We start from the raw sequence: 27,204 nt of genomic DNA on the forward strand, positions 1-27,204 counted from the left end.
CCTTAAGCTGGCATCTCCGATTCCAGGTTCCCTACCTCAAACTGTGCAATGGAGCATCCTCTGCGTCCTGTTAAATTTTTGCGCGGTTTCACGGAAACACCCTGTAGATATCTTGCAGCCTGCATCTTCGAATAGGACCACTGTTTGCTGAAGATAATACCCTTCCCAGTCGTCAGGAAACATAACGATTATTTCATGTAGTCGACGGTTGGCGAATGATTCACAACCAACCTGGGTGCTGCTAGAGATGCGGCTTGGCCCCTCAGGGTAGCAGCGGTTGCGGCGCAAGGCCAGCGTACTCGGCTGGAAATGGGATTGTCGGGGAAGGGAGAGGCCGGCCACACGTTTCTTTCCTCGCCAGGGAGTAGGAGAAGGCGACGGAGTGCGCTCCATTTGAAGGCCGAAGCTGGGCGGCGCGGCACAATGGGAGCGCCGACATTATGGCGGCGAGTCAACACTGGCCACAATGGGCCCTGTTTATTCCATTCTGCGTGGGCGCCAGATGAAGAGCTGCGGCCGCTGATATTGGGTCAGGCTGCAGCCTCAATACGGCGCTGCTGGAACAATACTCCGCCGCGGCCCGCGCCGGTAATTGTGTCCGGTGGCCCGGAGGAGGGGTGACCTCACGGAGCCGCGGAGGTCGTGGTTATAAGGCGGGACTCGCAGCTCAGCACACGCGCACCCTCAGGCAGACCGTCGCAGAAAAAACACGGTCACCTGCTGCCGTCCGTGCAGCCAGACGGAGGATGGGGGTGGGAGTGGATGAGCACAGTTTGTTGCAATCCCCTTTCCTCCCTCCCTCTAAAGTTAACCTGCCGTTACCACCACTTTTAATTAGTCACAGATGACTACAAGTTTAAAAATACTGAATAACGAAGGCAAATGTTTTGTGAAACTATTTGTCTATAAGGAGAAAATACAACAGAGTAGAGAAACGTTTGATGCTCCTCATTTCCTAGCTGTAATTTCGAGCATTATTCAGAGGTGTGTCAGTTGTTTCTCTAATCTATTTTGTTTCCTACTTGTAGACGTATTATTTCAAAGAATATTTGCCAGCAGTCCCTTGCAATTGCTAAATATATCGGAATTGCACTTTTTTTTTTTTTTTTTTTTTTTTTTTTTTTTTTTTTGTCATCAGTCTACTGACTGGTTTGATGCGGCCCGCCACGAATTCCTTTCCTGTGCTAACCTCTTCATCTCAGAGTAGCACTTGCAACCTGCGTCCTCAATTATTTGCTTGACGTATTCCAATCTCTGTCTTCCTCTACAGTTTTTGCCCTCTACAGCTCCCTCTAGTACCATGGAAGTCATTCCCTCATGTCTTAGCAGATGTCCTATCATCCTGTCCCTTCTGCTTATCAGTGTTTTCCACATATTCCTTTCCTCTCCGATTCTGTGTAGAACCTCCTCATTCCTTACCTTATCAGTCCACCTAATTTTCAACATTCGTCTATAGCACCACATCTCAAATGCTTCGATTCTATTCTGTTCCGGTTTTCCCACAGTCCATGTTTCACTACCATACAATGCTGCATATACATCCTGAATTCTTTATCCCTTCTTTCTCAGCCCTCCTTCTCATCCCCCTCTCTCTCTATACATCTCCTCCTCCCATCTCCCTGTGCATAACCTACTGCCTCCTCTCTCTCTGTCCACTTCTTCGTCGGCCGTTGTGGCCGAGCGGTTCTAGGCGCTACAGTCTGGAACCGCGCGACCGCTACGGTGGCAGGTTCGAATCCTGCCTCGGGCATGGATGTGTGTGATATCCTTAGGTTAGTTAGGTTTAAGTAGTTCTAAGTTCTAGGGGACTGATGACCTCAGAAGTTAAGTTCCATAGTGCTCAGAGCCATTTGAAGCATTTTTTTTTTTAATCCACTTCTTCCTCTCTCCTTCGTATGTCCATTTCCGTCTGAATGTTCAGTAGGCTATATGTAAAAATTTGAGGTAAGTCCATCAAGATCTTTTCGAAATTTTTGGTAAAAACGGTAAAAACATTTCCCTTTATGTATTACATACATATTTACATATATAATATATTACAAAAATATATACCTATCGGCCTTTGTCCGTCAGAATGTTAGAGTATCGTGTAAGAATATGAAATAAGTCAGTCAATAACTTGTGGTAACGACGCTTCCTCTTCTTTTATATGGCCTATGTCTGCCCAAACGTTCATTAGAATGTCGAGTAAAAATTTGTAGTAACTCAGTCAAGAACTTTACGAAATTTTCGGTAACAATGATTTACCTTTATATATATTACATATGGATGTACATGTTATGTATATAACTGTCAATCTGTTTTTTCCTTACAAGAACAAGTGACAGCAAGACCGTCAAACAGAACGCAAAAAATTATTTATTTTTCACACTAAAAATACTGTTCCCGTCCACAATTACGCACACAACAAAAAAAATCTACTAAACCCATCGAACCGTTCTCAGTTAATGATCTTTCACAATTGATTCTAATTTCCGACTTATCCGTTGGATTTTCCAAAATTTTCTTTCATACCAACCTTAACAACACAACAAAGACAAAAAACAACCAAATCTGTTGCGACGTTGTTAGATGATGATATTTCATACGTGCGGCAACTGATAGTAATTTCCGACCTTTCCGTTGGATTTTACAAAAATTTTCTTTCGTACAAACCTTGCCCTGACAAAAACCACACAAAATAATCAACCAAATTGGTGAAGCTGCTCTCAGGTGATGATCTTTCATACACGCGGCAACTGATTTTTATTTACATAGATTGTCAAGTTTTGTTCAGAAAGCATTAGATTTTTGGTACCTGGTTTGCTTTCCTAGCATCTTCTCGAAATGATCAGATTTTGTTATTTGTTCCGAGGGAACCCATTTCGACAATTAATTAAGATTCCAAAGCAATTGTTTATGCACGAAACAGCAAGGTCTTGAAAAAATGAACTTCTTGACACCTCATTCTCTTCCACAGCGTCTTCTGTTCTCGAAGTGTACTAAATTCAGTACTTGATTGAGGCGTTGAAGAGACGACCTCTTTGACACTTCATTTACATATTTCAGTTTGCCATCACTTATTACGCTTTCGTAACTGCGCTGATTACTTTCAGGCAGAAGCTATTCGTCAGATAGTTCAATTTTCTGTCACTTTTTTAGTTTTTCTTAATTACCCTGAATACTTTCTAACAATTAAACCTTTTTTGGAAAACTAGACCTCATGCTGCTCAGTTCGATATCCCATTTGCCCGTAACTCTTCGTTTGGCTATCAAAATACCGGCACGTAGCCACTGCACAATTTTCCCTGCAATAACTAGTTAAGTTTTTCTTAATTACTCTCGTTACTTCAAAGGAATTAATATTTTTTTCCAAAACTAGACATCTCCCTCCTAAGTATGATACGCCATTTGTCCATTTCACAGTCTTCGTTTGCCTATGAACATTGGGACAAAAATCCATTGTATAGTTTATAGGGCGTCTAGTTTGACCAGTTATGATAACAATAACAACAAAATTTATATACAATGTTTCAATTGAATAACAAAAATTTATTGACTTCACGACTCTGTAAATCGTTTTAGCATAGCCTCCAAGAATTTACAATTCAGACAAATACATTTCAAAAGCATTCGTCTTAAAAATCCGAGAAGTTGATATGTCAGACAATTGATTTAGAAAAGATAATAGCACAAAACTGTCTCAACTTTCACAAACGGTATAATTTACATTATGTAAAATAGAATTGCGCATTGCCCATTATCAGTATTCCGCTTATCACTAAAACTGCGAACGCACATCTGAAGATTATTGTTGTGCGATTGTTTACTCGTAACTAAAAGGAATGCTTTTTCTTTCAAACAGTAAGCGCTTACGCTCTGGAAGTCGTTCTTTCCGTTACTGTTTTCTCAGTGTGGGGCAACGGCTTTCTCTTTCTGCGTTTGCCTTGTTCAAATTCCTGCGGTTTGCTTGTCCTACCTGTGGACGTTCGAACCGTGCAGCATTTGTACAGACTGCTTGTGAATGGGCCCTTCCACAGGAGGTTTGGACCCAAGCTCATCGCCAGCCGTTGTGGCCGAGTGGTACTAGGCACTTCAGTCCCGAAACGCGTTGCTGCTGCGGTCGCAGGTTCGAATCCTGCCTCGGGCATGGATGTGTGTGATGACCTTATGTTAGTTAGGTTTAAGTAGTTCTATGTCTAGGGGACTGATGACCTCAGATTTTAAGTCCCATAGTGCTTAGAGCCACTTGAACCATTTTGAACCCAGGCCCATCCAGGTGGCTAAGATACTTATCAGTGTATTGTGATAAACATTGACTATTATTCCTAGCCATTTTCGGGCTCGTAGTTTTCAGGTTACTTTATTATCCGAAGGTCACTAGACAAAGTTAGAAACTGACATATAATTACAGTTTCGTGTGACTCAGTAGCTGTGTCGAAGTCCTTCAATTACACCCCACTACGGCGACTTGCGTGTCCCTAATCCACCCCACTAATTCCGTCAAGGAAAAAGGATCTGCAGTTTAGTGTGCAATATGAACCACAAGTTGCTGGTAATTCGCCACATCGTTGAGAGGTGGGCCCTAGATTAAAAGATTTTCCTACGACCTCTCGGTTCCCAGGCAAGAGCTCTAGCACTAGACCACCAGCGCCGACCTATTGATATGTACGGTGGTCAGGAAACTGGTTGGATAGCTTCTAAGGGCGCTGCAGGATAGATTCTGCTGAGAAATAATTGTTATGAAAAACGTTCAATATGTTAAGCCGCTTCCGAGTTAGTTAGCATTGAAGTTAGCAAATCAGGCCACTGCGCGGAAATACAAGCGGACTGCCGAAAACAGTATCGCCAAACGCGTACTTCGTTTGGTTTCCTAAAACCGAACAAGAGAGCGATACAAAAATTGGATATAGGGACGGCAGTAAGAATGAAATCCGAGCCAATGGGTGAGCAGTCTCGTGCGCTATGTAATAGTAGTAGTATCTTTATTCATCCGTAGATCTCATTTTTACAAGGATATATGACATGCAAAGTATTTACAAGTTTAGACGAATTTAAAATAAGCTAATTCGTTTACACATACATTTACAGACTTCTAGTTAGAGGCAATCATTAGATTTACTCCTGGTATACAATACTTTTTTTTTACAAATAACTTATTAAATAATGTAATGCCACACTGTTCACTCGTATCTCACTATCAGTCACTGTACACACTGTACACACATTGTTTCATACCACTTCACTCACTTCACACACCAACACACACACTGGCGATCTCTGGGCCAATTTCTGTACCGCAACTTCCCCTTTGCTATCCTGAAAAAGCCATTTTCTGTACCGCAACTTCCCCTTTGCTGTCCTGAAAAACTGAGTCAGCATCCCTCGATAATGAGTGAGATGTTGAGCTCAGAAAGAGGAAGAGGTGTTAGTATTGTACTATGCATAGCTTGGGGGTAATTATTTCTAGAAAAGGAAAAATCATAGTGCGAAGGTGTTATGTGGAATGTTGGATGTTTTGGGCCAATTTCTGTACCGCAACTTCCCCTTTGCTATCCTGAAAAAGCCATTTTCTGTACCGCAACTTCCCCTTTGCTGTCCTGAAAAACTGAGTCAGCATCCCTCGATAATGAGTGAGATGTTGAGCTCAGAAAGAGGAAGAGGTGTTAGTATTGTACTGTGCATAGCTTGGGGGTAATTATTTCTAGAAAAGGAAAAATCATAGTGCGAAGGTGTTATGTGGAATGTTGGATGTTTTATAATCATTATTATTATTTATTTGTATAACATTTTGTTAACGACTCTTCTACACTGTTTTATGTAAGTAATCCTTCAATGTATAAAAAGTATTGCATAACAGGTACTTTTTAGCTGCCTTTTTTAAATAAGTGTATTTTTGCAATTTCTTTAATCTCTTGTAGTAATTTATTGTACAGTTTTATTTCTTGGTAGAAAACGCTGTTATGAGTTTTGTGTTTATTTTTTCTTGGCAAATGTAAGATGAGTCTAGCTCTTGTTCCAAGGTCATGGACTGAGCTGTTTGTGCAGTAATTACCAATGTTATTTTTGATCTATACAACTGACTGCTAAATGTGTTCACATGGAGCAGTTAAAATCCCCAGTGTTTTGAACAGATCTTTACAATGAGCTCGAGTACTATTTTTGGTTGTTATTCTTATGGCTTTTTTCTAGAGTTTGAAAATTGTGTTCATACTTTGTGCAATTGTTCCCCAAAAAAGTATGCCATAACTAAGAATTGAGTGTACATATGAATAGTATGTAACTAAAAGACACTGCATGTTACACACTGATGACAGGATTCTAAGGGCACAACATGCCGATGACACTCTGTTTGCAAGTACCTCTGTGTGTTCACACCACTTCAACTGAGAATCAATATTCATTCCTAGAAATTTTGCATTTGTTACACAGTCTATAGAGGTGCCATCTACATTTAACATTGTCAGTTTTCCTCTTCAAACTGAAATTCATGGCATTAGTTTTCTTTACGTTCAGTCACTTTATTGCTTATTGACCAATCATAAACTTCCTTGAGGGTTTCATTTGCTTTCTCTGCAAGGAGTTCTCTTGTTTTCTCAGTGACTACATTATTGCTGTCATCAGCGAAGAGAATTTTTTCACCATGAGTAACACTAGTGGGAAAGGCATTGATGTATATTAGGAATAGTATTGGTTCAAATAAGCTACCTTGCGGAACCCCTATATTAATGTATTTTGGTTATGATAAGTGTTTTACTAAATGTTTGGATCTATTATCTCTATTCCCTATCTGCTAGGTGAGACCGAAACCAGTCATTAGCTATCCCTCTTATTCCTAATGCTTCTAATGTATTGAATAGAATGTTGTGGTTGATTGTATCAAAGACCTTAGAAAGATCCAAAAATATGCCTGTGACACACTTATCTTTATCAAAAGCATCAAGTACAACTTTTGTGAATTATAGTATGGCTAACTCCGTATCTTTGCCACTTCGGAAACCAAACTGTGTTTCTCTTAAAAGATAGTATTTATTCAGGTAATTCATTAATGTGTCTTTCATAATTGCTTGTATTATTTTTGAGAATGATGACAGCAGGGGAATGGGCCGGTAATTTTCTATGACTTCTGCATCGCCTTTCTTAAGCAAAGATACAACTCTTGCCTATTGTAACTGCTCTGGAAATGTCCCTGATGTGAAGGATTCATTTATTACATTTGTTAATGGGTCTTCTATAATCTCTATGCTTTGTTTCAGTACACGTTGAAACTATCGTCTACGCTATGAGAAAAACGGACACTAATTATATATGGTGGGTCGTTTGAATATATGCATGCAACGGTTTGATTGGCTAACTTCAACCCCAATTAACTCTGAAACGGTTCAACGTATCAAACTTTTTTCTTAACAATTACATCCCAGTACAAGCTGCCCTGCAACATCCTTACAAGGTTTTCAGACTGTTTCTGACCGCCCTGTATGTAACCGAAACACCAATCACAGATTAGCCTTTAGGGCTGCGCTGACTGGCCAACTGCTTTGTACAAGGCAGCGCGAAGAGCGATCTACAACCGTGAAATGTGTGATGAGCAAGTTGCCAATCCCTCCACCCACTATAGGCAGTAGATGACTCGTGATGATGCCGCTGCTTCTTTATTCACGCATTCCTCATTTACCCCAACAAGGCTGAGTGAAAACCGTTCCAGACCTCCCTACCTCAGAAAAATCTGATGAATCGAACCCTTGAACACTGGTCTTTCTGCACCGAAGGGTAGTGGCAGTGATGCTAACCATTCGGCTTCAGAGGTGGACCGAAACTTGGTTGGAAAAAAAAAAAAAACTTTTACTAATGTTTTTCTTTTCTTTGAGAGAGGTGTGGGGTTTATGACCTCATGATGCCCCTCTCCGCCTCTTGGACAACGTCTTTTTCCAGTCTTATTCCACTAATGTTCAATTTGCAGAGCTCTTCAGAAATGACAAGACAGATATTATTCAGTGTACATAGGCTGTCTACAAATGCGAAATGAAGGGAGACAGCGAGTACAGGATAATCAATAAAGCCAGGTTCCTACATCAATGAAGGAGGCTAAGTAAAAATTTCTAAGGGTCAAAAGCATTTGCCACCATAGACTGCCTATTTTATTGTATCTTCCAGTATTGCTTAAACTGCAGCCGATAGCTTGAAAGACAGGTTTGAGGACGCCATGAGCAGAATCCACGCGGTGCACTAACGACCGTTGGTCTGGTACATCAGCCAGCCCGTGTGTGGTTTCTACTCGGTTTTCCACGATCCTCCGACTTAGCATGCAATATACAAAAGAAGAGTTAAAAACAAACTCACTCGACAAAATGTTGGTCACTTTCAAAGCACAATGGTCGATTTTGGAGCACTGTAGATGGCGTATAACTGGTACTGGATGGTCATGTGACCATCTACCCCGCACGTAATTCATATAAGTGGTGTAATATGCCAGCCAGTTGTATGGCATCAGCGCAGTAAGGAGGATCGGCGTAAAGACGTCATAGTGTCAGAAATGAGCTGTCGTGTTCCGATGGGCCAAGATCACATCTAGAATGAAGTCGGTCAATTTGTTGCTGCAACTACGTGGACTGTACAACGTGTCTACAAGGAATGTTGTACATCTCGCACCAATGTAGCACTGCTTAAGAGCAATAGTACTAAAAAGAACATTGTAGTGTAACCTGCATCCTTTCATGCTTGCTGTCTTCCGCGAACCGTGTCGGGATTTTCTGCGACCGGGGACAGGGTGTTTGTGTTCTCCTCATCATTTTATCATCATTCGGGAAATGGCGAAACTGGACTGTGAAAATATTGGTAGTTTTTACAGGTTCTGATAACCGCGTCGTTGAGCACTCCACAAACCAGGCATCGTAATCATCTTCCGCGAGGGCGATGGCATATACCAGCAGGGTAGCTGTACGTGTATCAAGACCAGAATTCTGCTATAGTCGTTTGAGGAGCACGGACGTGAACTCACGTTGAAGTCCTTAGCCGCCAAAATTCGCCTGATCTGAACCCGATGAAACACGCATGGGACGCTATCGGTCGCCAGATTCTCGCCCACAAACCCCCGGTCCGTAACGTACAAGAATTACGTGACCAGTGCGTAGATATCTGGTCCCATTTCCTCCGGAAACCTACCAAGGACATGTCGAATCCATGTCACGCAAAACTGCTGAAGTACTGCGTTTCAAGTATGAACCAAGATCACATTAAGCAGGTGATGGTTACCCCTTGGCTTGTCAGTGTAACTTGTCTCCCGCATCTTATCCTTGCCAGCTTATCTTAGGCACGTAATACAAAAAAAGTAAAATTTTCGAGTGATGGAATGTATGTCTTCGATAAAATATTGCTGTGGCTTTAAGAGAAGTTTTAAAGCAATAAAAAAGCAGACGTAAAAACTTTTGAAGACTGACAATGTGGTATCTGAGCACGCAACCAGGTCAGATTTATTCATTGTTACTCATGTCTCCATCTACTAATTTCACACACTACTACCATATGCTCTTCCACGTAGTATGATTCGGGTAACACAATCAGTGGAGGTCAGTGCCTTACACTACCATAAGTCGTGTTTACACAATCTAACGGTTGACGCGACTGCTGGGGATAAGATGGAAACCCGTGACCAGCACAAATTTTCAGTTCTCACGGCGGATTCAACCTGTCAGCCTGATCATCGCTGCCACCAACTCTCCACGTCGGTATTGGTCATATGAACGCAGGGCGCCGTTGAATTTTGTGGCCACCGACGTGAGACTGCTCCTCTCATGAAGCCCAGCAGCAGCTTATGCCACTTACGCGCCCTGTCGGCGCTGTTATAAGCTGTGCCGTCGACGGCTCGCGAAGTGCTGAAACTAGAAGCTGCGAATCGGGCGTTATAAGGGCACGACCGAGGAGCTGCAGGCAGGCAGTAAATACGGCGATAAAAGGAGTGACCTTTCCTGCTAGGGGCGGCTACAACCGACCCAGACTGTTATCTGCCAAGCACCTAGCTGGCCCATTCCTGTGATTGTTACCTTGCAAACCGCCTTCTCGCCCGTCCTTGTTGTCGGGCATCGCGTGAAGACTTGAATAGCGACAGTGTTGTCATATTTTGTTTTGGTATTCAGTTAGAAGAATGGTTTGATGCAGCTCCATCGCTGGTCTGTTCCACGCTACTCTATCTGTGTCTTCATCTCTGCGCAACTACTGCAAGCTGCATCCATTAGAAACTGTTTACTGCTCCCATCCATTACGAAATTGACCGTTTCTTGTTGCCACATCTTAATGTGTCCTATTAACCAACCCTTCCTTTTAGTCAGACTGTGCAAAGACTTTATTTTATTTCCAATTCGGTTCAGTTTCTCTTATTTAGCTGTTCGATCTGCTCACTTGATCTTCAGCGTTCTTCTGTATCATCACATTTCAAAACCTATTCTTCTATTCTCTTCTTGTCTGAACTCTTGATCATCCACATATCACTTCTGTACAAAACTGCACTCCATCCAAATACCTTCAGAAAAAGACTTCCATATGTTTAAATTCATATTCAGTGTTAACAAATTCCTCTTTTTCATAAAAGCTCATAAAGTGAGCAGCGTTTTATGTGGAGTGGTCTGATGGTAGACCAGTGATCTTAATCTGTATTTGTGGTTGAAAACAAACATGTGACAGTAATACACTTAACCACTAATTCCTATGGTTCTTTTAACACATCCATTGATGATGGTGTTGTGCTTTCTAGTTAATTAAAGTAGGACGAATTTCTTTAACCCAATGCAACGGGCGCAGGCAGCACAGTATGGCCTTGTGGAGATAAACACAAAGTTTAGCCGTATCTAATATACTTTTTAATCTGTTGCCTGATGCATCTGAAAATGTCCTGGGATGCTTGAAGTAAAATACTGGATTCAAACCTTTGAATTTATTGACAGTTACTTTTACACGAAGGAAATTTGATTTATGTATCAAATAATGTTCTTAGACGCTACTGCCCCTTAAAAAGACTTGGCGATAAGTTAACAGAAAAAAGTGATCGGTGTGGGGATTCCTCTGTGGGAACAAGGGAAGGATTTTGTAAGCTTGTGCGTGATCCAACACGCTGCAATAGAGATAAGCGTTGCTGAGGGCGAAGAACAAGAGAGGAAGTTCCTATTACTCAGTCACAGAGATTCGCTGGGCTGATAAACTTACAATTACGTTAACCGATTTGCACGGGACAAAAGGAGAGCGAGCGAGAAATTTATGTAACAGTTGGAGTCATGAACGATGGCAGTCGAGTTTAGACTCGTCCTGTGCACGTTCGTCACGCATTCTCCGACAGCCAATGAGCGATCAGTTTGTTTTGGGCGCTCTACTATGAATTCGTAGCCTCCGCGGGCTTTCTTTCACAGTAGCACTTCATTTTGTCTTCTTTAATAAGACGCGTCTAACAGTATTGGCTTTCTTCAGGGCTGCTTCACATTTTTAAGGCTACTTTCAAGCACGGCACTTTTCTTGTAAAGAACCTCTATTTCTGATTTCAGTCCTTTTATTTCTTCGTCCTTCACTTTCAAATCAGAGAATTCTCAAATGGGCCCTGTATTTGTGTCTTGGTCCAGTTTCCTTTCGCTTGGGGCCGGCCGGAGTGGCCGAGCGGTTAAAGGCGCTACAGTCTGGAACCGCACGACCGCTACGGTCGCAGGTTCGAATCCTGCCTCGGGCATGGATGTGTGTGATGTCCTTAGGTTAGTTAGGTTTAAGTAGTTCTAAGTTCTAGGGGACTTATGACCACAGCAGTTGAGTCCCATAGTGCTCAGAGCCATTTGAACTTCCGCTTGGGGACACAGACTGCAAAGTATCAATTGCTCTCTTGCGCATATCTCTCTTCTGATGACGTAGAGCTAGCTCACGAACATCCTACAGGAACAAAAAAGCATGTTAATTGTTTCGTTTATGATTGATAATTAGTACTAAAATGATACTTTTTCACTAAAAATAACTCATTTGAGAAGATAAAACTTAACTAATTAGTACCTTAATCTAATTGATCAGTATAACACAGCAGCTCGCTTACCTCATTGTCAGGTTCAGTGCTGTTTTCAGTTGTATATGAATCTCCATGCCAGTTGGGTAAATGTTGAGATGGAACTGCATCTGCTTTAAATTTCTTCTTTTGCGGCAACCCCAGGAGTCTGTTCTTTAAATCCCGCTCGCAATCCTCAGGAAGAAAATGAATGGAGCAGATACTGGCATTAATAACATTAATTTCGTCAGCTCGCTTGCGCCGAGATATCCATTCCCTTTGTAGGGAATTCTTGGGAAAACGATGATACACTATACCACTAGTCCTAGATCCATAATTTTTACAGTTTGCAACTACACAGTTACTCGTATTTCTATTCATAATTCGGTGTGCTCGCAACACGCGCCACTAATAAACACACCGCTGCCGTACTCAATGCTCTCTGCCCTGTGACCTCACAGCGCGAAGGGTACTGTGGGTAAATTGTTCGCGGACACTGCCGGAATTGCCTGCCTTATATGCCTACCTATGTTGCCCGTGAGCATTACACGTTATCGCGGTGAGTTATTTAGTGAATTTTATTCCATGTATTCCAAGTAGTCATCGCTGATGGTGGTGGTAAGCGACAAATTCTCTATAAGCAAGCGACAGACATGATTTATACGATATACAGCCCATGCCGCAATTGTCGCTTGGAACCGGCAACAATGCAATCCCGGTCCATGCCTCGACATGCGCAAACCGCCATCGTTCGTGGATCACACTACAGTCACAGTTATTGAAGGAAGAGAACGAACATATTGGTTAACTTAAAACAGGGTGGCTTGAAGAATTTAGCTTACGACACACGTGGAAAAGATTTAAGCAATTCGGAAGGAGTTTTGTACACAGAACTGTGACTGCAAACAAGTTCTGATTGGGACCTAACTAGCAGTGCGCCAGCAAGCAGCCTCACCGTCGTTGCCTCGTGGTACAGCTGCTCAACGTGTCCCCACGGGCCCACTGCATCTACAACGTGTCAAGACTGCAACTCGCCCCATCTTCAACTGCCCACTGTTCGCTCCTCAAGAACGTCGAGAGGATGCGCTTTTTGGCGCACACTCCCGCCAATCACAGGCCTGTACTCGAGACAGCGTAGGAATGTTGCTGACAGTTAGAAGCGCTGTTGCCAGCTTTGAACTGCGAAGCCCTAACGGCTACAGGCGAAAACAGTAGCAGTCTATAGATAAATGACAACACTGAGGCGTTTCCGTAGCGACGTTTAGAAAAGTGCGTTACGTTTTTGTTTGACATAGGCCGTAGTCAACCCACTGCCACTGTCAGGTATCAATTTACGCCGATTCAGCTGTACGCAAGGGTCAAATCGGTTCGCGGCAAAAGTGCGCCTTACATATCCCTTGTTCGCCCATTTTAACTGACAGATTTTCCACAAAGATCTCGAAGCTTCTACTGCGAAGTTCCAGCAACCAATGAAAACACTCGTCCACGAATTCGACGGAAAAGATCGTTCCACCTACGCGCTCCAAGTCACATAAGCCGAGACAGAGAATGTTGGGGTCCTCTCCAACCATTTTCTCCTTGTTATTTTGATTCCCCCCTCCCCTACTAAAGTCCTAAGCATTCCAACGGTTCAGACCTCCGTTTGCTCGGAGGAAGCAGAAAATTTGCTATATCCCATAGCCAAATTAACAGAGTGAATTTTATGCAATACAGAGAGTGTTCAGGAAACAGAGGCAGCTGATCATAAACGGAAAGTAGGATTAAATAAAACATTACTTTCTATAGTCATTGGTGCGAGTAGAATATCTTTAGATGGCATATAAAAATGATAAAGTACCGCACCTACTTGATACAATATACACTAAAGAAAGACATACTTAAATAAACGTACATCTTTCAATCTCTTATTGCAGACATATCCTCACTGCTTTGGTGATCGTCAGTTATTTCGCTGTGTAAATAGTAAAAGTCATCTTCTATTATTACCGTCACTATTCCTAATGGCGACAGGAAGGGCATCCGATGGTCCCTTAAATTAAAGTTTTCAGAGTCCGACCGTGGTAGTTGAGTGGTCAGCGCGACGGAATGTCATACCTAATGGCCCGGGTTCGATTCCCGCCTGGGTCGGAGATTTTCTCCGCTCAGGGACTAGGTGTTGTGTTGTCCTTACCATCATCATTTCATCCCCATCGACACGCAAGTCCCCGAAGTGGCGTCAACTCGAAAGACTTGCACCAGGCGAACGGTCTACCCGACGGGAACGCCTAGCCACACGGCAATTCCTTTACCGTTCCAGAACTGTAAATAACCATGTCGACTTTGCGCAGATGCGGAACAAAGGCACGAGAAAAAGAAGAAGAAGCGTGTCAGACATCCTAATCTAATTCCCCAGCAACGCCTCATGTAATTCAACTACAATTCATTACTTTTGTTTTATGTTTGCTGATGTTCATCTTGTAGCATCTTTTGAAGACACTACCCATTCATCAATAATTCAGCTTGTTGCGGTGCGGTTTGTTGTTCGCACATTAATGTTCACTCACCTTTCTCTAGCACAAAGACGTGCCCTGAAGCTACGAGCACCTGTTTGTCGGCTGGAAAAGCTGTAGTAGAAACCGGTCCGTTGCTCGTTCAACGGGATGCAAGAAATTTTCTTCTGGTTCCATGTCTAGCTAACTGCTAAATAAGAGGAAATCATTGAATGAAAATTCGCATACATTTCCGCTCTTTGAATGCACTTTCAACAGCCAAGCCCATACTATTTTTGGAGCTCGAAATACGACATTCACACGTAAGCTCAATCACTCTTTAATAGCCGGCTATCGTTTTACCAGAAAAATGCACACGTATTGCCTGTGGATTGAATGCTCGTTCACTACTCTACAACATTGTTCACTTTTTGTTATTAGCTCTTGGTTACACGTGGTACAGAACGCCACGCCACGCCACGCCACGCGATTTTAAGTTATTCAAAAAAATGGTTCAAATGGCTCTGAGCACTATTCGACTTAACGTCTGAGGTCATCAGTCGCCTAGAACTTAGAACTAATTAAACCTAACTAACCTAAGGACATCACACACATCAATGCCCGAGGCAGGATTCGAACCTGCGACCCTAGCGGTCGCTCGTTTCCAGACTGTAGCGCCTAGAACCGCACGGCCACGTCGGCAGCCAAGTTATTCAAAGAAGGTGACAATATACACAGAAAATCCAGTATTCGCGCATTCGTTTTTACCGTTCGTCCGTAAATACATGTAACATAATTTTAATGAAAATGAAGTAATTTACGACAAACTAATTTTCCTTGTTACACAAAAGCTTGATATACCGTCAAATCTTTTACGAATGCTTAGCCAACACTCATGAGTTTCTCAAGATGTTACTGACCCATGTAAGGTTTAAATGCTGACTTTTATTGATTTTTCATATTTCTAAAGGTATGGTACATTTTAGGCTGCAATTTACACTGTTGTTAGCTATACTGGATAAAGTTTTGCTCCATTTGCTATATGGCAAACGCCGGATTAATTTTACAATAGCGTACGTAAGCTGGCTCACATGAACGACATCTGCTACGAAGGAGCTATGATTCACCTCCTGTATGAAGCTAACTTCTGTTTGATTCTGTATGGGCGATGTATGGTTCTACGCCACCAGATGTAACCTAATCCTCGCCTGTTGTGAATCCCAGAGGGTGGAAGAATAGCGCAACTGCCGGTTAAATTCTCAAGAGAGCAACGTGCGAACTGGGAAGCTGCAGCACAAACTTACCGTAACAAACGCGTATATATCGGTCAGGACGTGATAGTATAGAGGTAAAAAGGACTCGGAGGAACATTATAAGCAATGTTTACTCCCGAGTTAAACTGAAGTTGATGTGTGTACAGCCACCAATCGGCGGCATCGACCGCGAGACACGACTCCCTGGTCTCCTGGGCCGGGCAGGCATTGCGCGCCGCCTCAACCATCGGCTGGGCCGCTCTGTATTTTGTCGGCCCTCGCGATCGATGGCGGAAGCCCGCCACAGAGAGGTTTGTGCCGCGACACCAGCTGTGCCTCTGACCCAGATTCTAGCAGCCGCCGGCGGGGGCGTGCTGCTGCCACATCACACGTTTATCCCACACTGGCTGGTCCTAGAATTGTTGGTACCGGAAAATTGTTTCACTAACGAATAACATATAGAGGTTTCTCCTCTCATTCCTTGCACGAACGTCAAAATAGCAGATGCTGAATAAGTAATTTCTGAACAGAAAAATACCTGTAAGTGCTCAACAGAGGAAAGGCGACTGGACCCGGTAGTATATCTATAAAGGGTTGCCAGGTCCGTAAACAGAAAAACCAAACTAGGAATTATACAGGGTGGCGCACGAAATGTGTTACCATTTTGGCTCAAATGGCTCTAAGCACTATGCGACTTAACTTCTGAGGTCATCAGTCGCCTAGAACTTAGAACTAATTAAACTTATCTAACCTAAGGACATCACACACATCCATGCCCGAGGCAGGATTCAAACCTGCGACCGTAGCGGTCGCTCGGTTCCAGACTGTAGCGCCTAGAACCGGCTGTTACCATTTTGTTTTTGAATATAAGCTTTATTGTCAGTACAATCTGAAAGGAACATATACTGCAATGAAGAACTGTCCATGGAGATTTGTTGTAACTCAGCACATGCTCAATATGTCCACCATTTCGTTTCCTAACTTCCTTCAAACGAACACTGAAGTTAGTGATTACCCTACGGTACATGTCTTCCGTAATTTCACTGAAAGCTTGAAGAATAAGTCTTCTGAGTTCCAATAAATCACGTGGACGTTTCGGGAAATTTTTTTCCTTTAGGTACCTCCCAAAGAAAAAAGTCACATGGTTTGAGGTCTGGACTATTGGGGGACCAATTTGAAGCGACCTGGAAATCTGAGTGAAATGATCCGCATGTCGAAATGCTCGTGTAAAAACTCCAACTCAGGGTTTGCAGTATGTGGCCTTGCTCCATCTTGCATGAACCACTGCGTGTTGAAGGGCAAGGCAGTAGCAAGAAGCTGTGGAATGAAGCTATTGCGAAGCATGCTCAAATAACGCTCGCTGTTCACAGTTTCTTCAAAGAAAAAGGGTCCAATAAGTCCGTGACTGGAAATTGCTGCCCGCGCTGTAATCCTCGGAGCATAATGTTATCGTTCATGAAGCACTTGTGGGTTTTCAGTGGCCCAAAAGCGTACACTTTGTTTGTTAACCACAACGTCTAAATGAAAATGCGCCTCGTCTGAAAGCCAAACGTTGTTGAGAGTTTCTTCCCTATCCTCCGCCCACTGAGCAAACAGTAGTCTCTGCTGCTTGTATTCTTCAGTGAGCTTTTGTGCACAGGTCATCTTGTATGGGTACATATGGAGGTCGCTTTTAAGAATGCGTTGAACGGAGCGTCTGGATATTCCCAGTTGCACTGCTACCTTTCTACACGATTTCGAGGGACTTCTATGTACAGCAACTCGTACCGCTTCAATATTCTCCGGCGAACAAACAGTCCTAGGCCGAGGTCGCTTCGCTTCCAATACCGTTCCTTCCTGTACAAATTTATCGTACAACCTGTGGATCGTCTTCTTGCAAGGGACCCATGGTGTGTTAAACTGTTGTCGAAAACGCCTCTGAGTCACAACAAGGCTTTTCGTTTCATGAAAAAGCAACACAATTGCCAGTCGTTGCTGTGTCGTCAGTCTTCCATTGTCAGCCATTGCTGCTTACTAGTCTCCTAGCAGCAGTATCGTGAATTACACGTCATTTCATAACTCATTTGTTTTTCCAAGCTCTGCTGGTACTTCTGTAGAGATCCCAGCGGGAAATCTAATGTGCGTCGTAAACTGTGAAAGAAACATTTGGTAACACATTTCGTGCGCCACCCTGTATTTAGCCGGACGTTTTGCCCTAAAAGTCGTTTTACTTATTTTAAATGGAGACAGAGTCAGTTAGGTATTTTCAATACTTCATAAATAATCATTTACAGTCTGTTTTTTGAAAAACCAACCTTAAAAGTGTTTAACCTAAAAAAAATATCAGGAAACAGATTTATATGTTGGCGATATGACAGTAACTAAGTGCTCAGTCTTCTTAATTGATGTCATATTTCTAGTACGATTTTATGTAAAAATAAACCAGAAGTTCTTCATTGAGCAAAATAAAAAAAGCAGTATTGTTCTGGGATGTAAAACGAAATGTTGTTTAGTAACTTTGATCATTTTCATTAGAATTACGAAGAAATACCAATAATATGTAGTAAAGTATTCACATTTCTCGTTTGAACTCACTTTAACAAGAACGTTATTTTTCTTGGAAATAATTTCGTGGTATTCTTAACGGTACAGTTTTAAATTACACAGCAGCACCATTATTTTTTTCATTGTGGGGATTTGAATTTAGTGCGCTTCTTTGTCCACTGAGTGTTTACGAAACAGAACACCCTTAGTGTGGCTGCGACGAGTGTCAGGTTCGTTCGGAGCACGAAGTAACACATCGGACACTACATAAGACAAACAACAAACACACACATACATACACGCCTTTGTCGTGCATTCTCTAATTCAGTGCTAAAATCCTAACAAAGGCGAGACCGGTCGGACTGGTATATATTTCTCCAGACACGAGGGTAAAAAGTGAAGCACGTCTAGCTTAAGCAGGATACCCCGCAACCCTTTACATAAATGATTCTAGATGGAGCTGCGAAAGAATTTGCTCAGCAGTCTATCGTAGGTCGTTCGAGGGACGAAGCACTGCGATTTGTGCCAGGTAGGACTGATGGAAGTGTGTGTGTGTGTGTGTGTGTGTGTGTGTGTGTGTGTGTGGGTGGGTGGGTGCGTGGGTGGGTGTGCGTGTGTCTGTGTGTGTGAGCGAGAGAGAAGAAGGGGGGGGGGGGGAGAAGATCCACCTAAGAGCGGCGCGTTTCGTCAGGGAATGCTTTAGTCGACGCGAGACCGTTGCAGAGTTACCCAACAAACACCATTTGTAGACGCGACAAGAGGGGCGTTGTGCGTCACTGAGATGTTGTCCCCTCTCCCAAATCAATCAACAACCACTGAGAGTTTTGCTGTCGAAATTTCGAGAGAGTACTTTCTGGTAAGAGTCAGACAACATATTACTTCCTCCATCGAAATAGCCACGACGAGAAAATTCGAGAACGTAGAGCTAATGCGAAGGCTTACCGGTAATCATTCATCTCACCCTCCATTCACGAGTGCTGTAGGGAAGGGGAGATCAGTTAATGGTACCAGACATACACTCTATAATAGGTCGTCAGATGGCTTGCGAAATATTGATGTAGATGAAGTATCCTAGTGACTGGAATAATGCACAGATCATTCCTGTTTTCAAGAAGATCGCTGAACAGACGTGTACAACTATATAATGACGATGCGCGGTTATCAGCACCCGTACAAATTCCCAATCATTACTCAGTCCAATCTAGACACTTTCATGATGATGATGAAATGATGAGGACAACACAAACACCCAGTCCCCGGGCGGAGAAAATCCCCAACCCGGCCCGGAATCGAGCCCGGGGACCGCGTGATCCGGAGGCAGTACAACTATAGGCCTATGCGCGACGTAGTTTGGCTGTGGAACATTATAAGTTTTATGCACGCTTATTACGATCTTTATGGAGACAAAATACCTTCTCTGTAGGGATAAACATTGATTCCGGCAACTGCAATCATGTGGAACCCAGGTCTTTCAGTTGGCCTATGACATTCGGAAGGCAGTAAACACACGCTCACAGCTTGGTACCGTGTTCCTTGACACCTGGAAAGCGTTCGATGCGGCTTTTGGACTGTCAACTAATGAACAAAATACGAGCTTTTGGAGATGGCACCAGTTTTTTTGATAGGAGTGAAGAGTTTGTAGCAAATAGAACAGCACTTCATTCTTAAAGGAGAGAAGTCTTCAGACTTAAACAGGAATTTCAGGTGTTTTCCAGGGGAGCGATATATTACTACTTGCTATTTATGCAGAGTATTTGAGTATTATAGACACAAACGAAAGTGGCGAGTAGGGGATAATGAAACAAACAAAAATCCTAATAAATGTAGGTCCGAAAACCAATGGTTTCGCCTGCACGTCGTGTGCACAGTTGCAGTCATGCCAATGTTACAACACTGTTAACGTCTAAGGATAGTTTTATTCCGGAACACGAAAATTGAGACGCTGCTAAAAACCGTCGTCGGTTGATTTTATCATCCTTCCGGATTCCTAAGTACTTCAACGTTTCGGCAACAAGTGTATCGCTTGTGGCTCGGAAATATCGTCTCACACGTCCCCTGATTTCAACTAGTCGGAATTTTTCTTAGGTGGTGACATTTAAAAGCTTCCAGCCCTGTTGATAGCGTGGGTGAACTTCGGAAATACATTGTGTATCGCTGTCAATGAGTGCAGAATACGTCTGGACTTTTTGAACATGTGTGGGCATCGGCAATGAGGCGTGCTGTGGCCTGCCTTCTCACGAACGGTGACTATGTGGAACGCATGTAATGTGTTTGTCCTCAATGCATATCTGCGTTTAAATCTTCGGAAACTCCGTTGCAATGTGTTCATGTACTTTGTCGTAATACGTCGTATCGGGGTGACGATTGGGTCCCGCAGCTAGGTTTATTGGGATTAGTTCCTTGTTTCATTGTCCTTTACTTGGAGTTTCGTTTGTACCCATAACAGTGACACACGCTGTGTACGTGACATACTGTGTAACGCCACAAGCTGCATGAGGTCATAAGATGATGCTGCTGCATACACAGGAGTCACAACGCAGAGAATTGTAGTGAAATGCAAGACGAGCTGCAGAGGATCGGTGCATGGTGCAGGGATTGTCAATTGATCCTCAAGATAAAGAAATGTAACGCATAGCGGATAGACAGACAAAAAGACCCTTTTTGTAAGATGACACGAATGCCGAACAAGCACTGGAAGCACCCCCATCCATTAAACATCCCGGCAAATGTCTGCGGAGCGATTTCAAGCGGAAAGACCACATGAAACTACCCATGAGATAGTGCAGATGTCAGACTGACTCACTGGAAAAATCCTTACAAAGTGGAGTCCAGCCACTAAGGAGGTAGCTTGATTTGGATACTAATTGTATGCCCTTCTCTGGTTCGGTTTTGAAACTTTGATGTCACCTAAGAGACAAATGTAATTAGTTCTGAAATGTTTTATATACTGGAATTATTACTTTCAGAAAGCCATCTGTAAGAGTCTCTTAGCAGAGCCCAGTAAAAAAGCCAGGTTCTTGAGGTATGTCGGAAAATCCATGAAATGGACTAACACTGCTAAGTAAACAGCAAACAGAGCGAAGATTTGCGTTGTTCAATCACATGCCTTAGTAGCGTTCGGTGTACCTGGAAAAAATATAACTGGACATTTGCAGATTTCGATATATCAAAAGAAGATAGCTCCCCTTTGCAAATTTTCGGTGAGCAGAAGCAAAACTCAGAATTCTAAACTCATTTGAATCTTTCTTCCTGTTGTAATTTCTTAATGGTTGTAATAAATACAGCAGGCTTAAGAAACGTTCACCTTTCACAAATGGGAATGCGACTGCTGTTCACACAATTTTCACTACAAGTGATTTCTTCTCAGTGAGCGGGATCGTATAGATCGCTAAAAAAATGGTTCAAGTGGCTCTGAGCACTATGCGACTCAACTGCTGTGGTCATAAGTCCCCTAGAACTTAGAATTACTTAAACCTAACTAACCTAAGGACATCACACACATCCATGCGCGAGGCAGGATTCGAACCTGCGACCGTAGCGGTCGTGCGGTTCCAGAATGTAGCGCCTTTAACCGCTTTTTTTTATCTCATTTTGTTCGCTTTTGTTCGTTGCATCTGCTCGGGGCGGACGTCGTAAGACATCCGTTTAAGTTCGTTGTTCATCGATTAGCTCAGTTTTTTTTATTACAGAGGGCTGCTAACCCTCTGACCGAGTCGCTCGGCCACTCCGGCCGGCCTAGAACGTTAAACTCATAGCTAAATAGTCTTTCTTCTTCATAATCAAACATTATTCTCCAACAATATATACTCCTTACGATCATCAGAACGAAAAAATCTGACATGACTGAAGAATAATTCGCTGCTGATAATACGTGTTACGTTCTTGTAAACAAAACACAGTAGTCTTTGACGCAACACAGAGTACCGTATCAACTACAATACTAGGGAGTAGGGTTGCATTGTGTACCAGGGGACCCGTGTGAAACTTTCGCACTTATATAGTTTTAAGTAATGACAGTATTTGTAATAAAGTGTAGTCGTTGGAATAAAGGAAGTTGTGGGAATAAAGAGAAAACATCTTTAAAAACTAACCGAAGCTCATGAAATAATAATCATGAATTTATGGCACATCCTTGTAGGGTATATATTTCCAGGTATATAATTTTGAACAATTTCTTCTTTGCAGAGCATTACAATACGTCGATGTAAACAATTTTTTACGTAAGAATGTAATCTTCGTATATTTTTTATTTTTCATTTTCTTTGAGGCTTTACATGAATGTTTGTTGATTCAATTACAGTTGAAAAGGCTACACACAGTTGTCCGTGTGTAAAGAAGGGATTTGATAAATTCAATCCTGCTCTTTGAAGCGATTGTCCCTGCGACTTGTTTATAGTGATCGCAAATGCAATTTTAACGGGCAAGTGTCTTCTTGTCAACTGATAAGGCGTGCTTCGATCAGATGGAGTGAAGTTTATCTGTGGTATTACAACAGATTTCTCGGTGTCACTCAGCTGAGCATTAATTACAAACAGAGGACCCGTGTAAAACTTTCGCAGTTGTAATAGTTGCAAATAATGAGTACATTTGGAATAAGTGTACTCGTTGAGACAAGTGTAGTTGTGGGAATGAAAAGGTCTTTAAAAATAAACCGAAAGTCGTGAAGCAATAATCATGAATTTCTGATACGTCCTTGTCTGTATAAGTTGTGTGAGTAAAATAACGAGCCTGATTCTTTATCTACAAACGGTTTTATTTCTTTCAAATAAAAATATTGTCCCCTTCGAAGCAGCTCTCCTTGGCGGCTATACACTGGTGGAGTTGTTCCCCGTTTTGGCAGCAATTCTGATTGGCTTCAACTGGTAGGGTCTGTAAACGTCTGTCACATTCTTCCGAATGTTCTCCAGAGTCCCAAAAGAACTTCCTTTTAAGACATTTTTCTATCTCTGGAAAGAAAAGAAGTCACAAGGACTCATATCAGGTGAATGAAGGTGCTGTGGAACAACAGGAATGCCTTTTGAGGTTAAAAATTCCGTGATGGAAGTGGCCACGTGACATGAGGCGTTGTCATGATACAGTATCCGCTTGTCTGCGATGCCCGGCCTCCCTCGATTCACCTTTTTCCTGGGACTTTCAAGGACATCTTTGTAAAACACATGGTTGATGGTTTGTCCTGAAGGAAAAAAATTCTTTATGCACTATACCCGTAATGTATGATTTGCTCATTCGAGCTTTTTTCGCTCGAGTATATCCCTCAGTGTACCACTTCTCACACTGCCGCTTTGTCTCAAGATTGTACTCAAGAGTCCAGGATTCACCATCACCTGTGATCATAGGACTGAACCGCCGGCCGGAGTGGCCGAACGGTTCTAGGCGCTACAGTCTGGAACCGCGCGACCGCTACGGTCGCAGGTTCGAATCCTGCCTCGGGCATGGATGTGTGTGATGTCCTTAGATTAGTTCGGTTTAAGTAGTTCTAACAAGGGAACCTGCCCATCGCACCCCCCTCAGATTTAGTTATAAGTTGGCACAGTGGATAGGCCTTGAAAAACTGAACACAAGATCAGTCGTGAAAACAGGAAGAAGTTGTGTGGAACTATGAAAAAAATAAGCAAAATATACAAACTGAGTAGTCCATGCGCAACATATGTAACATCAAGGAAAGTGTGAGCTCAGGAGTGCCGTGGTCCCGTGGTTAGCGTGAGCAGCTGCGGAACGAGAAGTCCTTGGTTCAAGTCTTCACTCGAGGAAAAAGTCTATTTTACTTTATTTAATTTATGATTATCACATCCACAAGAAAACCTAAATCGGGTAAGGTAGAAGAATCTTTTTACCCATTCGCCAAGTGTACAACTTAGGTGGATCGACAACATATTCCTGTCATGTGACGCACATGCCGTCACCAATGTCGTATAGATTACATCAGACCACCAGTGTCGTATAGAATATATCAGACGTGTTTGCTGTGGAGGAATCGGTTGACCTATGACCTTGCGATCAAATGTTTTCGGTTTCCATTAGAGAGGCACGTCCTTTCGTCTACTAATCGCAAGTTTTTTTTTTTTTTTTTTTTTTTTTTTTGTTAACCCTCTGACTGAACACGCTGAGTTGCTGTGCCGGCTAGCCACGGGAGCATGGCGCTCCTGAGCTCACACTATCCTTGACGTTGCCCATCTTTCACATGGACTACTCAGTTTGTATACTTTGCTTAGTTTTTTCATAGTTCCACACAACTTCTTCCTGTTTTCTCGATTGATCTGTGTTCAGTTTTTCAAGGCCTATCCACTGTGCCAACTTATAACTAAATCTTGGGGGGGGGGGGGCGATAGGGAGGTTTCCTGCAAGTTCTAGGTGACTGATGACCTCAGCAGTTAAGTCCCATAGTGCTCAGAGCCACAGGACTGAACCATTCGTGGTCATTGGCAGTCCTATCAAGAATATCAACGCACACGTTTCTTCGAGTGCCCTCCTGCTCAGTTGTGAGGTTTGTCGGCAACATTTCGGCACAAACCTTTCACATGTGCTGAACTTGTTGAAGTTGAAGGTCTCCCTGAGCGAGGTTCATCTTCAACGTGTTCTCGGTCTTCCAAAAATGATTTGTGACAGGAAAAATCTTGCGCCCTTGATAAGGAATATTCCCCAAACGCTTGTTTCAACTTTTCAAAGGTCACACTGGCGGATTACCCAAGTTTAACATAAAATTTGATGGCTTAACTTTGCTCAAGAATTCCATTGTCACATTTTCGTAACACGCAACCAAAACACCACTCCACTGATATCGAACACAGAAATCACGTGTGACTGTTCGGAGCTGAAACTCGGCTTGACCACCTGAAAGCGGTCAACACACCGTTCTACACAAACAGAAAACAGCGTTGCCATATCGCTCGCAGTGCCGTCCGTCTTAAAAAAAAAAAAAAGTTCAAATGGCTCTAAGCACTATGGGACTTACAATTTGAGGCCATCAGTGCCCTACACTTAAAACTACTTAAACCTAACTAACCTATGGACATCCCACACATCCATGCCCGAGACAGGATTAAAGCCTGCGACCGTAGCAGCGGCGCAGTTCCAGACTGAAGCGCCTAGAACCGCACGCTCACAGCGGCCGGCTCGTCTGTCTCATTACTTTTGACACACACCTCGTAAATTTCAATGGACATGATTTTGAACGAAATTCCTTATAGAGCATTGCAGTACCTAAGTGTAAACGATGTTTGACGTAAGAATGAAATATTCGTATGCTTTTTGATTTTAATTTTATTTAAGGGATAGGGGCAGAGATAATGGACTACTGCAGTTATCACAATTATTATCTATGACAATGCTGTGTACAAATCACGCATTTAATAAGTACTTCAAAACGAATGACATGTTATTTGTAATATGTTAATGTCAAAAAGGAGTCTCTTGTACAATTTTGGTAAACATTTTTGGAAAGCAGTGATCAATTAATTGTTATATTTTGACTAAAGTTCAGTCTTGATCACTCATGTATATATCATTAAAACATACATGAGTGATCAAGACTGAACTTTAGTCAAAATATAACAATTAATTGATCACTACTTTCCAAAAATGTTTACCAAAATTGTGCAAAGTTTGTCTAGTCAGGCAATTGGAAATTACAAAAGGTTTAGAAATATTAGATAACCTATATCATTAAAACATACATGAGTGATCAAGACTGAACTTTAGTCAAAATATAATCTCTTATTTGTGATTAATAAGTTAGCTTCGCAAAATATACATATGAAGCTGGGCATCCATGATGCCCTTTTGTCTATGATGGTTAAAACTCTCTTTTATGTTAAAATTTTCCGCAGACTGTAAGTTTTAGGCCGGCCGGAGTGGCCGATCGGTTCTAGGCGCTTCAGTCTGGAACCGCGCGACCGCTACGGTCGCAGGTTCGAATCCTGCCTCGGGCATGGATGTGTGTGATGTCCTTAGGTTAGTTAGGTTTAAGTAGTTCTAAGTTCTAGGGGACTGATGACCTCAGATGTTAAGTCCCATAGTGCAGAGAGCCATTTGAACCATTTGTAAGTTTTAGCACAAAATCCGTAAGCAGTGTCAGAACGATTTAACAAACATTTCCAACGATACCTCAGTCACACCTGTGCGATTAGCATCTGTTGAGAAAAAGTGATGTTGACTTCAGAAATAATACACGATCACGACAGCTGACGTGAGCCTGCAAACAAACAAACAAATACACTGGTTGTTTCGAAGTGATAATTAAAACTCGTGCAGCCGAAAGTGTTGAAGATGTCGTCTAGCATGAAACGTCACCGGAGACAGCAAGCAATCCTGTTTGAAACCTCCCCGAATATGAGTAGTTCCGGAATATGAGTGACGTCGCACAGCCTCACAATGCGGCGTTTGCTCGTCTGTACACTGCCAGGTTGAAAGATGCGTTATCTTCCCCGTATGGAGGTAGAAGGCATTAGGCTCCATTAACAGTCAGCGTCTTGCGCTCATTAATCTGGGCGCATACTGCGCTGCACTACCCCCACCCCGTCACCCAGTTGCCCCCACCACCAGTGCAGCGCGCTCTTTGCACGCCATTACCTGCCCAATTATCCGCAGCGCGGCGCTGCGCGTGCGCGCTCTAGGAAACGCCGCGCCGACGTGGCGGGGCTTATAAATTACGCAAACAAGCCGCCGGGTCACAAGTAATTTCCGGCTTCAAGTTTAATTTACGCGGGGCCAGGCTGCGGCGTGCTCCCTGGACTGTGAGCCGGAGATAAGGTGACGAGCAGACAGCCGCGGGCGCCACTCGGCCTCGCAGGCTTAACGAGGTCCGCGCTTTGCCGTACCATGGCGAGCGTGCGCGCCACCAGGCTCCTTGCGGCCGGCGAATGTACTAGCTGTGGCCACGGGAGGACTAACGGGATAGTCTGTGCTTGAACAAGACTCGAACAGCTCGATCACTGTTAAGTCACAGCGAGAGAAATCACGGGTTCTGCTTCACCTT

General features: G+C 42.9%; 1 protein-coding gene across 1 annotated transcript in view; it reads left to right on the forward strand.

The window, feature by feature from the left end:
• Positions 1 to 423: 423 nt before the first annotated feature.
• Positions 424 to 27,204, forward strand: part of LOC126088311 (neuronal acetylcholine receptor subunit alpha-7-like) — a 352,782-nt gene continuing 326,001 nt past the window's right edge. The window contains exons 1-2 of the mRNA XM_049906442.1: positions 424 to 588; positions 15,875 to 16,132. Coding sequence (XP_049762399.1) covers positions 424 to 588; positions 15,875 to 16,132 — 423 coding nt within the window. The remainder of the gene's footprint in view (positions 589 to 15,874; positions 16,133 to 27,204) is intronic.

Source organism: Schistocerca cancellata, chromosome 6 (genome assembly GCF_023864275.1).
Source record: "Schistocerca cancellata isolate TAMUIC-IGC-003103 chromosome 6, iqSchCanc2.1, whole genome shotgun sequence".
Classification (NCBI taxonomy): Eukaryota; Metazoa; Arthropoda; class Insecta; order Orthoptera; family Acrididae; genus Schistocerca; species Schistocerca cancellata.